This window comes from Hermetia illucens, chromosome 5 (genome assembly GCF_905115235.1).
Source record: "Hermetia illucens chromosome 5, iHerIll2.2.curated.20191125, whole genome shotgun sequence".
In the NCBI taxonomy this organism is placed as follows: Eukaryota; Metazoa; Arthropoda; class Insecta; order Diptera; family Stratiomyidae; genus Hermetia; species Hermetia illucens.
The window spans coordinates 38,350,052-38,367,135 of NC_051853.1; the positions used below are offsets into that span (position 1 = coordinate 38,350,052).

Genomic DNA, 17,084 nt, shown 5'->3' on the forward strand with positions numbered 1-17,084 from the left:
AATTATGTTATGCCGAGGCCAAAATGAACAAGATGTCGGCGTTGAAAAACAATTTTATTAACGAGATGAGGAGGAACTTTCAAATACGGTCGTATCCGAATTTATATGAGAAATTCGGCTGAGCTGCTTTCAACAAACTTAATTTTATAATGAAGGCAATTTCGAACTTTGAGCTCTTTGTTGTTTCGAGTTTGCTTCGGATTGTTTTTTCATAATTAGGAAATGCTGGGAATGTCAGTTGCAGATCCGGCAAATGGAAAACTTTCGAACATATGAACACCTTGGTTTCCTTGGGGATGAAAATTGTTTTGTAATTTGCGTTAACTTAGTTAAGAGAGGGGGAAACGAGTTTGTCAGTGGTTTGGGGGCTACGTCTCGTCATAGGGAGCTTACATGGAATAACGGACAATTATAATGGAAAAACAAAGGAAAACGCATGTTCGCAAACATATTATTTATTAACAGTAAAGACGGGAAAATTTGTTCAGAATTATCCCTCAATACTTCAATTTATTACCCCAAGATTGGAGGGTGCTCTGCGGTACTTAAGGAAAAACAATCTCAAATTGATGCCTCCATTAATGGGGACAATAAATCCTTTGAATCCCGAAGAACTTTTAACGTATTATATGTACATATGTATATATCCTCCCAAACAAATGTACAAAAGTGAAAGCTTCCAGAATATTCCCCGATAGAAAATCGGCCTTCATTCGTGAGTGCCTAGTGCATCTAGTTACGGCCGATGTTCAATTACGCAAAGTATGTTTGCCTCTAATGTCCTCCCTAAAATTTTACGCTCATCTCACAATCCCACCCATACAATTACATAAAATGTTATTTTTCGTTAAACAAAATGAGTCCCAAACCACTAAATGTAGATTCTTCCACGAAAGTTTCTAAATAAAAAGTTTGCGTAAAGGTACGCAGTCATCTTTAAGGAAGTTGTACACCAAAAAGGAATTTGAATGTGCACATATCCCTATATTATGTGTACATACAGAGATAGAATAACATATGCAGCATGATTTATTGTCGCATTGCTTCGTATGTGGGCAAAATTATGCAGAATATTCAGGGGATGCTTTTTACAAAGGTGAAGGCTACATACTTGTACATTGTTGGTTTTGAATTATGGTTTTCTTAAAAACATGGTTCCTGTGGTTATTCCTTTTGGGGGACATATGCAGAGTACGTGTGACAGTTTGGATTATCTTGAAAAAGGATATCCGCTTTTCCTCGTAGATTTGTGGAATCTGCATTTGAAGTATTGGCTGACAATATTTTTCAGATGTGTTTTTTTTAAAACATGGTGGCGCATGATTCTGGACGAACGGAGGAATAGTTTATATACAACGTAAGGGAATAATACATAAAATAATTATGGAATTGATGCCTGGCGACAACTTATTTAAAATATCTGCATTATTGTCCTCCGTTAAGTTTGAAAATTGGGCATTGCCAAAGTAAATGCGACATCAAGAACTAGTTTAACGAAAGGCTTCTGATACCTCTTGAGGTCTCGTATAGGTGTAATATAGGTTGACAGGGTGAAGTTCTAATTGGTAAGGCAATCATATTTACCACAGAATATAAATAATTGATGACATATGCGTGAGTACATCCACATAACTGGCCGGAGTCCACTGACAAACTGGTCTGGGTTCTCGTAGTGGGCAGCTTGGCATCTACATCGAGGCGTCACGATGACTAGGAACACTCTGCAATACACGCGCGTAATTATGCAGCGGGTTGTAGACCATTAGGGAGCGTGTTCGAATTGAGGACATCGCGCAAACTGGTGACCTACAGTTGATGGGGGGCGAAGGGAGGCGGTGGCATCAAGCATACCACGCCGAACAACAATTTTACTACTCGCCTAAGTATTCTTCTTCATTGTCGGGCTGAAGTCTACGCTCGGCGTCGGGACGAGTTCCAAAGAGCGTCTATAGAATTTTGGGAAATGGGGCCTTTGGATAGACCAGGTCTTCCCAGAATCAATCCGTCAAATAAATCTGTCGACTATATCCCGATATGTCAGTACTTCAATTACCTGGGTATTGTAGTGCAGTTGCCGCTGGCAGGTTGAACTGCCATAACGTTTGCTTTCGTATGACTGGTTTGAATAAACGGAAAGATGCATCACGGAAAATTCGCGAGGAACCAGTGGAGCATTTCCAGATCACTCAAAGAATCCTAACAGAGCGTCCAGACGGTGCAATTTTCCGTAACGGAATCAAAATAATATTGGGGTGGAAACGGGGGGTTACTCGCATAACATGCTGAGTGGAGTGTTGTCATGCCACTATTACGGCCATGAATTTTGCGTATGTTACCGAGGAAGAGGTTCGACGTGCCATAAACAGCCCGAAGAACTGGGGGGCCATAGTCGGGGGCCTGTATGTTGGTACATAGCATAAAACAGGTCCTTAGTCGGCGTGAGGATTTTCACCCTTCTTCGCTGTGGGGATTACTCATTTTGCCCCTAAAATGGACACGGTGCAAGATCTCACAGACGCACCACACCAATTACTTGCTTACCAGCCCTTTACGAATTCATAACGTCCATTATCAGTGGCCAATGCGCGCCTGGAGACCAACAAGATTTTATCCGAGGAGCAGAGGGGCTGTCGAGTCGGATCAAGGGGTTGGAAATGAGAAACTCATTATTGATCGTAGGAGAGATAACTAAAGGCCAAGGAAATCTCTATCGTTGCTATATCAGTTACGCCAAGGTTTTTGACAACATCCTGACAACCTAGCTAATCAATGCTTTACATCTGTATTGCATTGTTTCGAAACTATCAACGTTGGAGCGACAATCACGGAAAGATGACATACCATTTTGTCAGCCAAATTATTGTCTCAGAGCTCATCCGCATACGCATATGGCAGCCATTTATCGCATACAGAGAGGCATCTTCCAGCGGGATTCATGCTTTGTATGGCACTAAACCCGCTTTCATGGCTACTGAATGATACTAGAGGAAAGGTTTTGCAAGTGAATACGGCCGCCGTGCTAAGTTGGAGTTGGTGCACTTAATGTACTTAGATGAATTCAAGTTGCATACTACATAGTACTGATGACCTTCACAGAAGTCCATTGTCTATAATAGTAGTAAATGTCGAATCCAAGCGATCCCCAAAGGTTATCACTAGCCGCATGCAAATATCTAGGAATTCTGCTAAGAACCGGACTGTTCAAGTTGGTGATTTGTAGCTAGTGTAATTAAATCTCCCGGGGGAGAATAAAAATAATGCATTGAATCTGTTCGTTATCTCTCATATGCAATAGGAACATTGCCGTGGACGAAAGCCTATCTATGAAACGTCCAGCCGCGGATACGGACTACTACGTCCGAATTTCGAATGCATCACCCAAATTTTGCTATGGAGCGGATGTACCTCCCTCGTGACATCGGAGCCAGGGCTCATCAACAAATCGACTCGCTACGCGCTTATTTTTACAGTAAGGATCAAACGAGTCTCTTGCACGCGACTGTTTGTAAGGCAGATTGTGGGCTGACTGCACTTAACTTGAAGGATCGATGTTTCAATTCTTAGAGTGGGGTCAAGTCAGATCAAGAGCGGGTCGATGAAAGGAGGTCCTTTGCCTGTTGCAACCATTTGTCAATCTCCACCTGTCGAACAAATGGCTGTGTGCCGGGGAGCCCGCTGGATCTCACGTGTGCATTCCAGGACGGCGCCACCTAGACTTATAAAAAGTTTATAATGAAAAGCCCGTGAAGAATCTCATTTCCGGCAGTTGTAGCGCTTATGGCCCCTGGTTCGGGAAATAAAAAAAAATTATCTTCCTGAAAGGGCGGTTATAGTTCCCATAATACTTTCAGTTATATGTACTACACTTGAATTCCTCACGGATTCCATAGATGTCCAGGAATTCTTACATAATTTGGTCCAAACCATGCAGAAGTACACCATTCAGCAAACGTGCTCTGTTTATGGGAGGAAGGGAGAGCGGTTTTCGACGAATTTTCCCACTAACTTTCCACCAGCCAAAACCACCATAGCCCTTATATATTTGTAAGCAAATGGGATCGCCCGAGCCTAACTTGCACTTAGTGCTACTGTTAAGTAACATCGGCCATTTGCCGCGATTGTGACAACTCAGCGGAAAGGAGGACAAAGTTGAAGCGGTTTAGTGCCCTAATAGGCAATCAGCAACGATGAAATGAACTTCAAATCCATTCTTGCCCAGAGGTCAGGGCGATCAAAAGCCTCTGAAGCCTGGATTGAAAATGTCCATATGTATGCTATGTTAATGTAGCGTTTGCACAGGCTTTATTTTTTGTCAACCCGATCTAGACATTTTCTATGAGATATAAGAATATGGGAATGATACAGACCGAATTTAATAGACTTCGTTGTGCTGAGATTCTATGGTATAGCAAGGAAGGTTTTTTGACAGACTGATAAAACTCTATCTTAAACATGGTAGGGAAGGGAAAGTTTTTCTAAAGTTGACGATGAAGTATATTGTGGCATTGTCGCTTGTTTTCCCTTAAGATAAACGGCGGGTAACAGTTCTGCGGCTAGAATTTAATTGAACAGACCCCAGCGGGTTTATGATTGCTCCAATTGCCCACACATCCAACCGCTTGAATCAAGAATTCACGGACTAATTGTCCTCTCTATCCATTCAGAGTGCAAGGGCCTCATCATTTCCTAGTGTTCTTTTAGTTTCGTCTTAACGTATTATTGGAAGCAAAACATTGGCGTGTGGTCGAAAACGTGATGCCAAGTATTTTTTTGCAATGAAATTTAAATTTTAACTAAGTCACATATCTATCTGGGAAAATTCAAATGCAGCTTGGGCATGTCCAGTAACTATATTTATGTATGTCTCCTGTTGACCACTTTGTGGAGCAAAAGGCATCTGCATAGTCTCTTTTTCAAGTTGTTTTTTTTTGTCCATTTTTTCAATGAGATTGTGATTCTTATTTTCATTATCATCACACAGACTGCTGTTCAAGTAGTAAACCTATAGCAGCGAGGCAACCCAAAGCCGAACACAAACGTCTATGACTAATTAAGAATCGAACCCGGGATAACAGAATCGAGGGGCTGATGTTCAGCTTAGTCAGCCCTCGCCCCATCGGAAATATGGTCAAAACTAATTGGTACCATATTCAATAAAAAGGTTCGTTAACGGAATCGGCAACTTTCATTTTGATTGAACGCGCTTGATATTTGGCAAATAGTAGCTCTATCCAGATAGAGAAAAGAGTTGAGTTTCGAAGTATTTCTAGCAAGAAAAATTGCGAAATATTAGCCACGTTTGAGCGAAGAATCCTCCGAAGAATTTTTGACCTCTTGCAAGAAGAGCCTATATAGCGACGAAATCTATGAGTGATATCAGCGATGGCGTAGGCCAGAATGCCAGGCAGTTTTTAGGGATATCGAATTGGTGGACCTCGGCGCAAAACTGGGATGTGTGGAGTTCCCTATTAAGGCAGGGCTTGACCGAATGATGATTACCAATAGCGTAAAATGCTATCAGGTGACCATAGGCCCATGGGAAGGTTATTATAACTTTCAAAGGCGATACATCTTCACGAAGCATGAAATTCAACCAAAGAGAATCAAAGAGAAACTGCTAACTTCATCAGAACCTTATTAGTATGTTCATAATACCTTACTAAACGAGAAAAAAGCTTCTGAGGCTCCACTTTGCTTCGACGAAATGGTGACCTGCGTACGGTGTGATTAATCATAGATACATTACAGTATTACTCGGTGATGTTTGGTGACGTCTTGTAATATGAGATCACATTGGCATGGAGATTACAAAATATTACTTATCATGATGCGATGATGTTTGAGTCACGCCCGGTGATAATATTGTGATATTACAATTATGGATGATATAATTTTGGTGGCATTATATACATACACCACCATCCATTCCTATATGAATATTGCCTAGCAATTAACTTGGTGATGAGAAATTTATCCATTTTTTCCAAAAGTGTGGGTCTCTTTAGCGATAATTGCCGCATCCATTTTTGTTTTAAAGAATCGAATGCAAATTGACGGCACATTCAAAAGGTAAATTCTTTAAAGTAGCATAAAGGACAGTAAAAGTAGTCTTTATCCTCGCCAACGGTTATTACTGGAAGGCATTGTGAAACCGCATGGTAAATTGTTCCTTTGCTATCAGGTCTTCGGAATGCTGGATGGAGGCTCATGAAGGAAGGTTATAATTGAGCATCGTATAAAAATTCCTGATCATGTTAGGCTAGCGAAGTGCGAAGATCAATCATATATAGCCTGGCTATCTAACCTGAGAAGAGAGCTGGACAGTTCGGTAGTGTTTCTGGCTCCTAAAGAGATGGTAAAAAGTGTTATAAAATAGGTAGTGCCAAATTAAACAATAGTAAAATTTATCATAGTGCAAACATTCAAACTTCGTTGCTTTGAATGGAACTGTTAGTTCACGCAAATAAGCAAATTATCTTTTCGCGAAAAGCATCACGTTAATCCTTTGGCCGTAATATCTGGTTGAGAATCATTTTTTTCATAATTGTTAAAAGCTTGCATCCGACCCAAAAGCATGGTTTCACGAAAAGTTTATCTTACTTGACCTCTTTATACTGCATAACATTTAAAATCTTCCCCAAAATCAACTTTCATCCACCGTTTTCATCTTACCTTGAGACTGCTTAAAATGATGAAATATGGAGCTAAACCAAGGTTGGGCTTGACACTATTACTCCTCTAGATTTTATTTTCACATAAACTTCTCTCTGTATGAAAAAGTATGATATATTAATTACCACAGATAAATAATATATGAGGCAAGGAATTTCGAATTTGGCAGGCCTGAATAAGCAGTGCTGACATGAATTTTATTATGAGTATCTCTGCCACCTTTACGAGTATATAACAGCACGCGCGAGGGAAGTGCTGGATGCTCTCTTCTGAGTTATAAACCATAATATTCCAGGCAGCTCTGCCTGGTGATTCCAGATGTTAAGTTTTTATCCTTTCCATGGAACGCATAAAGTGAAGATGCGAAATGCAGATGAGAATTTGTACACATACGTGAGTAGGTGCAAACTTTCCTTTCAGCATGGATAACACAAATGAGATTATTTTATCCGTTTAAAATGATGGAGCAGTAAATATTTACATATTTTATTAGTGAGATATTCTTTGCAGACGGGATTTCCTCTCAAATAGTTCACTAGAATGGAGGGTATTTTTGCGCTTCTTGTTTATTCGTAGGTGCTTCGTAGATAAGAACTAGATATAATAGCATGAGGATGATCGAGATCATCTTAAATCATCGAACAATTTGTGTTTCTATATACTCCTTTCTAAAATACAGGGTATTTCCAAAACTGAGCGATCTAAATACCTCGGATCAACGCTATCAGCCAATGGAGAACTATGTTATGAAATTGCTTCATGTATTAACGCAACCTGGATGAAGCGGCATTCCACAACTGGTGTTCTTTGTGACCGACGTATCAACAAACCTCTCAAATCTAAAATTTACCGCAATGTCGTCCGTCCTGTCGCCCTCTATGGTTCTGAGTATTAGCCGACTATAAAAGACAATGAACGGCGTTTTGCGGTAATGGAGACGAAGATGTTGCATTGGACTAGTAGCGTGACACGTTTTGATCACATCCGAAATGAGGATATCCGCGATCGTTATGGGGTTACACCGATCGATGGTATAGTCACACAATTCGTGCTAATGAGAATTCACTTGCCAAGATTGGTCTGAACATCGAAGTCGATGGTAAACGACCAAAAAACAGGCCGAAACAACGGTGGCTTGAGATGCTGGATGTGGATTTAAAAGCCTCGAGATTGTACTCAGATCAGGCATTCGATAGAACCAAATGGCGGAACGGATCACGACGAGCCGACCCCGCTTATGAATGGGCCAAAGGCTGAAGAAAAAGAAGATTGTTATTTTTATCCTATTCGATGGCCAATGAGGATGGGTCAGTTGCATTATTAATACATTTAAAGCTGAGCAAGTATTAGGCCTACAATTGCAGGCTAGCACAAAAACGAACACAAACATCCATGACAAACCGGGATTCGAACAGAAGGTAACGAGGTCCAGAGGATGACACTCAACTTCCGCGGCCACCGCACCATCGCACCTCGTCCGGAAATTTCATTTTATAGTTTTTATTGTCGCAAACAAAATCTTAATAATTGAATTTCTACAATAAATTTCCACTTCCACATATTCAAATAAATAGCCAATACACCAAAAAGACGAATAAACTGATAATAATTCATCATTTTCCTCTTAATAAAATACATATTTATGGTTATTACAATTTCGCCATTTGTCTGTCCCATATAATACGTTTCCGATTATGCCCTTTTCTCTTCGAGTTGTGATGTTAGCAACACAATAGATTTTATCGGGCGGGAACTTATTTATTGCCATCTATCAGAAGCCAAAAGCTATTTTTTCCACGTTACATTTTATGTCCCCCAAGAGGGAAATAAAAATAATATCGAATACAGCCACCTCCTTTTCTAGATAGCATTGAATTTCTTTTATGTAAATTAGACTGGAAGGAGCGTTTTGTAATTATTTTCTGTTGAAATTCAATCTGAAAGAGTTTCCTTGTTTGATCTTGCTTAGAAAGTTTTGGGAAAAGCGAAATGTGAGTACTTTTTAAAGAGCGTCCTTAATAAAATGAAGGGAGTAACGATGGTCATAGAAAATGTTGACCACGAAAGATTTTGTTTAGAAATTGCGTAGTTAGGCGTATTCATGACTTTATTCAAAAGCCTTTCCAAAACAGGCGTCTAACCGTGAAGAAGGAGAAAATTATTTTCGCTATGGAAGAGCAAAAGAAGATCCCCCTCACGGAAGCTAGGGGAAGTTGTTTGAAATCTTAGGCCTATAACTCCCCTAGATCAGACCAACTACAGATTGACATACGATGTTTTTAACTGTAATTATTCCGCATTCTTTAACCTAGAAATGGTAAACCAATAGCCGAAAAACTAATAATATTCCCGAAAAGATAATGGCATAGAGAATGCGAAAATCGAAACATTTTGACAGTATTCCAATAGCGTTTCCAGTTAAGCGGATATTTTTGTCGAAACCTATGAAATTGAATTATTGCGCTGTTTCTAGACGAATGTCCCAAGAGTTGGTACTCTAAATCCCGGGAAGGGCTACCAGGACCTAGATGCGCTGATTAAATTGGAGCAAGCCGACGGAATAATTGTATAATTGTGAACAGGGCAAAGGCTGAAAAAAAAGAACAAGAAGATAATGAAATTGGCAATGGTCATAAGGCCATCTTGAGTAGCCGGAGACGTCTAAGAGGGGAGAGCTATCCCAAAAACCTAAAAATTTGCCTAAAGTGACTGTGGAGATGTGCCAACAAATACCAAAGTACTCCGTCGAAATGCGCTTGTTTACCTCGTTGCTAGTGATGGTGGGAAATGTGGGTGGGGGGGGGGGGTGTTCTTCGAGCCATTCAGTCCCTCACATTTTATTTCAAAGTTTCATCAAAATTCGTGTTCTTCTACCGATGCGTGGGTTCGAATCGGAACCTTTTCAACATTTTCAGGCGGAACTTCACAGTGAATTTCGCCAAATTTTTAGGTTTTTGAGATAGTTATCCCTTCTGATCATCTCCGGACTTTTAGGTTAGTCTTTTGATTATGGCCAATTCACCTAAGTCATTTCAAGCTGTGACAAATTTGGGCCCTACATTTCCTAGATTCATGGGCCGAAATTTGTTTGGTATTTTGGATGGTGCTGCGGAGCCACATATCGACTTAAGGACACGTCATTACAATTGTGTCCTTTCATTCTCAGTGAGTTATTCTGAAGTATTTCCTTGCTCATACTTGCGGGAATACGAGCGAAGTAGGCCTAATGTTTCAGATTTCCAAGTCGATTTTACAAAGCGACTTTATTTGGACTTATCATTCCGCTGTCCCGGAATACACGAGTCGATAGCAGTTCCGAAACAAATCATCCATAAATGGACCTTTCATAGACAATATACGAGTAAATTAAGATAGTTGATGCATATTTCAAGATAATGGAATGCGAGATTAAATTTTGCCTGGTTGAAACCGGTATAGCTTGAAAGTTGTCACTTTGACAGCCTAAAGAAATATAAAGTTGGGAATGGAAACCGGAAGCTAAATGCTTCAGGTATGAAAGGTCTTTTGTATCGCTTATATAAGTGTATTTCTATTTGTACCTAGCTCGAAATGTTTATGCATTTAGTTTGTCAGACCATTCACGTTAGTATGATACTGACATTCAAGGCCTCAGAATCCAATGAATTTGTATAAAAGCGAAAATTTTGACCAATTACAACTCTGTTAGTAATGGTACGATTTCCACCAAACCTGGAAGTTTTATGCTTTATTGTATAGCCTTCATCACTTGATAATTCTAAGATAAACTTAAGGGGGTTCCTAGCTAATTTCTAAAAAATGTTCTCATAATAGCTTTATTTAAACAGGTATTGATATGGAGAGTGTTTTGCCCATGGACTCCTATATTTTTTTTTAGATATTTGGGTTATGTAGTTTCTGAGAACGGGTCTTTTGAAGTTCGGTCTCGGTCTTTTCACCTAATCGGTTATTTTATGTGGCCAGTATGAGAATTCCTTTGGAATTTCTGAAAGGATTCTACTTAGTGTCATGAGAAAGTAGAAAAATATTTTTTGATAGACTACGAAACGTGAACAAAAGGATAAATATGTTTGGCGCGCAGTTAAAATTTCTGCATAGTGGTAATATGATAATATTATCCGTTAATAGACACGGACTCGGAATTTCGTAGGAAGGATAAGTGTGTTTTATATTTATGTGGAAGTAAGAGTAACTTACATAGATGTGGATAAAAGGTAAGTCACTAATTTCAGTGCCTTGTTGCAAGAGGGTAACAATGTACATCGGTAGTTGATCAATCCTTGAGAGCGGATCCAGAGTGTTGATCGAATAAAGATAGAACTAATGGAAAACAATGGTTTACGTCAATTACAATTTCACGGGTCCCTATTATCGTTTTATCGTTTTTTCTTTCAAATTTCTATGCCGAGTTCTTGAAGAAACTCTGAGCCCCGTGCAGATCCCCTATCCCCCACCCCTCTCGGATGGCGTGAACATCAGAATTAATTCTACCAACATAGGGAAATTAATCGACACCGTTAATATGCTGCCCGGTAAGGCAGATATGAAGAGTACAAGGTCCGTCAGATTGAAAGCCTTGGTATTGCGGGTATTTATCTTCAGACCAATTTTGCTTGGCTCATTCTCCAAATTCAGAATCATTTGGTCAAGGCTTATGATTCTGTGAGAGAACAAACAGATGTCATCAGCGTAGTCGAAGTTTGTAAGGAAGGATGGTCCATTGAACCCATCCAGGTTTTGTGGATAAGGTAGCGTGAAGAACTTCACCAATAACAAGGAGAAATATTATCGGCAACTGGATACAAGCCAGGTGGACTTCCTCCGAAATTTTGACTCAATGCAACACATGACATTTTGTACCAATATATGTGACTTTGATAATAACTAGGAATGCCTCTGGAATGCCCTTCCTGCGTAGAGCATTTTATATACAATCTTTGTTAACGCTGTTTAATATAAGCTATTATCTTCACGACAGTAAAGGAATAATTTTTGATCCAAGGATATTCCAAGGACAGTCGGATAAGTAGGAGTAGCAACTGTGCAGAAATCGTAAAAACAGTCGTGAAAAATTTGCGAGAGACCGTTGAGCCCCTGGTCTTTGATCCATTAGAAGGTATTGCAAGTTGAAATGAAGTAATGTAAGAGAGTAGAGTAAGCTTTCGTCCGACACCGGATTCATGATTACTTCCGCCAGGCTCTCCGGAGCATAATTATTCATTTTCGGATCAGATCTTTCCGGATATATTCCTTACAAAGATCAAATATTAGCAACCCCAACTAATGCTGGTTATCAGATAATAATTAACATGGTGCTATATTATCTACGGTCCTGTAGCTTCGTTAGATGAAGTATCTCGTGCCTAGATATTTTTCAAGTCAGACACTCTTGATGACAGGTGAAGTTAATGGATAACGCGCCGAAACCTAGCACTCCTTGATGACAGAGCAACATTCGATATACCCTTACATGTTTACGTGTACAATTTCCAATTGCGGAAACCTAGTACGTTTACGTTAAAGGAGTTTCAGAATTTTTAGAGTTTTGTTGAATGGTCGGGAGCGGAAGTACTCTGACCAGTTCTTAGTTCGGGTACGGAAATACTCGGATCACTTTTTTGAAGTTCTTTAAGTAACTGATCCATTTCGTACCTCCGAACTACTCCTCTGTAGAGGAGTTTCGAAGACCGACTACACTTGGTGAAAAAACTGTTACACTTTCCTTTTTCAGGTATGGGGCCCCCTTAAATTCAACTTGGAACTATGTTACTTATAGAATGCAGGGAGATTCACAGGCCTTACCTTTCCACCAAATTTGGTAACCATTTCTAAATAACCGTTTCTGAGATAATAGCTGTGACCGACAGACAGACGGATGGACACGCAGACAATAGATCGATTTCAGTAAGGTTTTGTTTTACACAAAATTTTAAAAACCCACTAGAGGAAAAACGAATTGAAAAAAATTAAATAAGGACTCGGAGGGGAAGCAGGAGACTTCTGTGACAATTACAAACAGAAAAAGAAGACGAAACTAAGAAGTAAACTCGCAAACTTTAGGCGAAAACGATCTTGAGGTCATTGTTGAAGATTTCGAAAAATAATAATTTTTATGGACAACTTTTTTTCAATAATAAAAATTGTATAATATTTTCCTTTAAATACTGCAAGCGACCCTTATTGTCCTTAATTGCAAGAAAAATAGGAAAACCTGTCGCACATGAAATGTGGATTTTGCGTAAAACAATTATACCAAGTCACAATATCAGTAACGAACAAAATGTAGGAAAGGCTTACAGAGAGTTCAAAGTAACATAAATCATAAGTCATCACAACAATTGTCCTTAATTTCCGAGATGCATGACGTCGAAATAAAAAAAGAATCGATTTATGTCGTGTTAGTGACATAGAAGCTCCTTTAAACTTGATTATGATAATTCAAACTTCTTGGGTAACTCAAATATTGCAATCGACTGAGATTCGTTGGTATCACATTCTTGGATAATTTACGCCGATTTAATTGAAAAATTGGACTTATTGCGCGGGGAGACAACTTATCGATTAGGATAGATTTCCCCCTCAAATATTCTGAGGAAAGGAAGGAGCACAGGAGAATACCTTATTTCCTCAATTGAATTGTGTTCTGTATATATTTATATGTTAGCAATACAAAAAAATATAGCAGGACGGAGGTCCTTTTTCCGCTTTAATTCTTAGCGACGCTCCTATATTATCATAAAATAGGAAATACTTATAAACATCTGAGATCAATTTGGTTGTCAAAGGCGACGACATTCAAAACTGGTGATGTACGAAAAATGACTTCATCCTCTGGAATTTATTACGAAATATTGAAAGAGCTTTAAACTCTGGAACGACATTAGGGAGGGAGACTGACAAAGTAACGAGCGAAATACAAGCGAATAAAAAGAACGACTAACAAAAAAAATGAAAATAGGGGTTGCCTGGGAATCGTTCGATTCGTCTGTTAACAGATTAGCGGGATTTAGCAGTGGTTTGATGGTATACGTTGGTTGAAGCTCAAATGTCGTTAAAAACAACAAGCGTCTTTATGGTCCTTTGCACTTTCATGTTCATGTCGTTTAGAGGAGTTACGCCATCAACAACACAGAATTAAAAGGAACAAAATCGAATCTGAATTTCAATTCGTGTATCTTTCATGGTAAATGTTGTCAATAAATTGCGCAAGTTTTTTTTTCAGATATAAATTGAGGTAATTGAAAAGCTATTATAATGAAATGACTCGAGGCGGAAGAGGATATAAGGATATGTCGGGGATGTTTCTGAATTGATCTAGACGGAATTGGATGGCACTTGAAGAAGACAATAGAACCTTTGTGGAGTGAGTTCGTTCGTATCAGCGGACTGAATCAAAATAGACAACATAGTGCTAGTGCTTTTTAATGTAATGATTGTGGGGTGAATGAGTAGGTTGTGGTAAGGCATTCTACAATGGGGTGTATACTATGGGGAAAACCATGGTGACGGTTTGGAGAGAGGTTCAATTATTTTATTAAACATTTTCTTAATTGTGCGCATATAAGGACATTTGAAAAAATAAATTCCTCGTTGTCTAGTTCTAATCCGATCTATATCTCTATAACTATCTATCTAAATATGATATATACCATATTACTATTAAATTTTGTACTTCCAAAAGCATTTTATTAAATTTTCCAATGTTACAAATATTATTTAAGCAGATATCGGCATGGGGAGCATTTTGAGACCTAAACGTCACATAGGTGCACCATTACATTTTTCAATTTTTTCGGTTGAGTAGGATTACGTCTGTGAATGGATTCTTGATTTAAGTCTGCATCTCTATTCCTTGCCAAGTAACGTCAAAGTCAAGATCTGTTTTGAAAAGTACTAATCATGACGTTTCGTTTTATAATTTACATGGCTATGTTTGAAGAAAGAAAACCCGCTTTGGAAACCAAACCTAAAATCAGCATAAAATTATTCTATTTCATTGATGTCAATATGTGAAATGATTTCCGAAAATATTATGTGTGACAGACAAATGAATACAGTCGTCGAGAAAATGGACTGACATTTGGGCTAAAGATGTCGAGCTGAGAGAAGCCAATGCCAGAAGACGAGTGTCATCAGAAATATTGGCACGACAGGAAGTTGTGCTTGTGAACTCTACTGGAGCCATCACTTTCTAAAGGGGAAATATTCTGGGAAGGACCTCCAGTGATCAGCATCATCGCTGACAAGATGAGTGCGTGAACCGTAATTATTAACCACGTACAGGGCTAACATGAAGCCAACAAAGATAGTAATAGTGAGCTGGGAAAACAAAAAAAAATGTCGTGTAAATTTTCACAAAAAGTAGTTCTGCGGAACATGTTGTTATTGGAAAACCCACAAGAAAGGTTTCATAAGTGGTTTATGCGGAGCGACCAAGTAACGCCGGAACTAAGAAATGTTGGAAACTTCAGCCCAAAGCTAAAATTTGTTGTGAGTAACTTATAAAATACAGATAAGCGGGGAAATACTTATAAGTTGTTTATAGGAAATGCAAAAATTACGATTTGAAGAGTATGTGCAATGAAGCCGACTTTGATTCATGGGGTATCACACACTAGTCATCGTTAAAAGGGAAACGCCCACACCACTTTGAATTTAAGAGAACACGAGCTGCTACCAAGCGAATTTTCCCGGAAAGCGGCACTCATACATGTCAGATGCACTAGCCTAGGTCTATTCCTCGAAAAGGGTTTTACTTCCCCTTCATTTGTACTAACCACAACTTCGCAAATGCTTTGAACAAAATACGCCCACTGGCATTCATCCTTCCTCTTTTCAATTCAAGAACGCATGGTAATTGAATCACTGGCCATGAGTTTCGGAGAACTGGTGGAAAATTATTCGAGCGGATAACATGTAATAAACTGCTTCTGATAGCAGAAAAGGAATAGATGGAGAGGTAGACGCAGAGAAATCAACATCACTCGATTCATGAAAAATTTTACCTGGAAATTGTTCATGAAGGAACAGCCTGGCAGTCAGAAGACCCATTGGAAGACAAATGTGTTAGTTGGCTGTCAAACTTGTCAAATGTTCGACAAAAAAAAACTGAATCCCGAAACGACTGGAGTTTTGCATAGGTATTGAGCAGAAATACGCAACTACAGCAAAATTATTGTTAGGAGGATAGATGGAAGATAAAGGGTTGACAGAAGACTCAAAATTGCAGATTTGGGGGCCCGCCAATGAACTTATATTCCAGAGGAGACATGTTGTGTTCTATTCTTGTGCCTTAAAAGGTTCACCTTAATTCCTTTCATGTGGATAAATTTGTAAGATGGAGTATTGATGTTACACGTTTCTAAAGGCATGACGGCAAGTAGTGGGGCGGGATAGAAACTGGTGGTTAGACAAACAGCTTCATTGAGGCATTCATATAAAAAACAGGGGCAACGTGAGCTACAAGATAGCAGAATTTTGGAGTGAATTATTGTGTACATCTGCACCGATTTGGCCCAGACGATTTACCGTACTACCTTAGGTACATTTGCACGGTGGCAAATCTTGCGTACCGAAAAATAGAGAATGTTACAGGAAGATGCCTAGAAAATGTTGTGGCATTCATGCAGCACACATAGGAGAATTAGAATGAAGTTGAAAAGATTTAATGTGCTATTCACGAGAAGCAAGAACGCTCCATATAGGAGGCTCGTCTCCCAGCGCATTGCTTGAATTTGTATGGTGGAAGAAAAGCATCACACATACATGCCATTCCTTAATCGCATACACAAGAAAACTATTCAGACGTTATCGGCAGGTTAAAGCACCAATGCATAAAAAATATCCGCAGAATCCAAAGTAAAAGTAAGTATTTTTGCTTGAACGGAAGGCAGTCAGGTAGCTACCTCGTACTACCCAATTGCATTTCCTGCCCTCTTGGAACTCAATTTGCTTCTTGACGGGAAGTTGAAGCAAGACTAGTTTAGATGAAGAGAAAGGGAGGAAATCACGGCAGGTAATCATTAAGGGTTGCGATCGGCATCTGCTCACAGGGGAACAGGGCGTCGGCTGCCAAATTCAGTACGGACCTTCTCCGCGAGTCGACTGTTCTCCAGCGTTGGGAAAACTGTCTTGTTGCACAAACGACATAAATTCTCCACAACACGCCAATCGTCCGGGAATAATGATGAGTTATCAGAAGCGCCTTTGATTTTGGTGCGGAAGAAGCTGCCGATCAAAAGAACATTGCAAGAGGTAGCTCACTGCCAAGATGTAGAGGAGGATCGATGACTATAAAGAGCTCGCAGCCAAGAGCAAATGGGATAGGTCCCCGTTGAGGGAAGCACAAGCTGCCGCAAATAATAATAATAATTTCTCAACCTATACCACATTACGAAAGAGCTTGCAGGTAG

The 17,084-nt window shown here is 39.4% G+C and overlaps 1 protein-coding gene across 5 annotated transcripts in view; it reads right to left on the reverse strand.

Annotated features, from left to right (window-relative positions):
- The window catches only part of LOC119657758 (band 4.1-like protein 4), a 350,940-nt gene that overhangs the window by 27,083 nt on the left and 306,773 nt on the right, over positions 1 to 17,084 (reverse strand). The window contains exon 19 of one of the 5 annotated variants that reach the window (XM_038064817.1): positions 6,620 to 6,767. The exons of the other annotated variants lie outside the window; for them this stretch is intronic. Coding sequence (XP_037920745.1) covers positions 6,705 to 6,767 — 63 coding nt within the window. The 3' untranslated portion in view covers positions 6,620 to 6,704. Of the gene's footprint in view, positions 1 to 6,619; positions 6,768 to 17,084 lie in introns of those variants that run through there. 5 annotated transcript variants of the gene reach the window in all.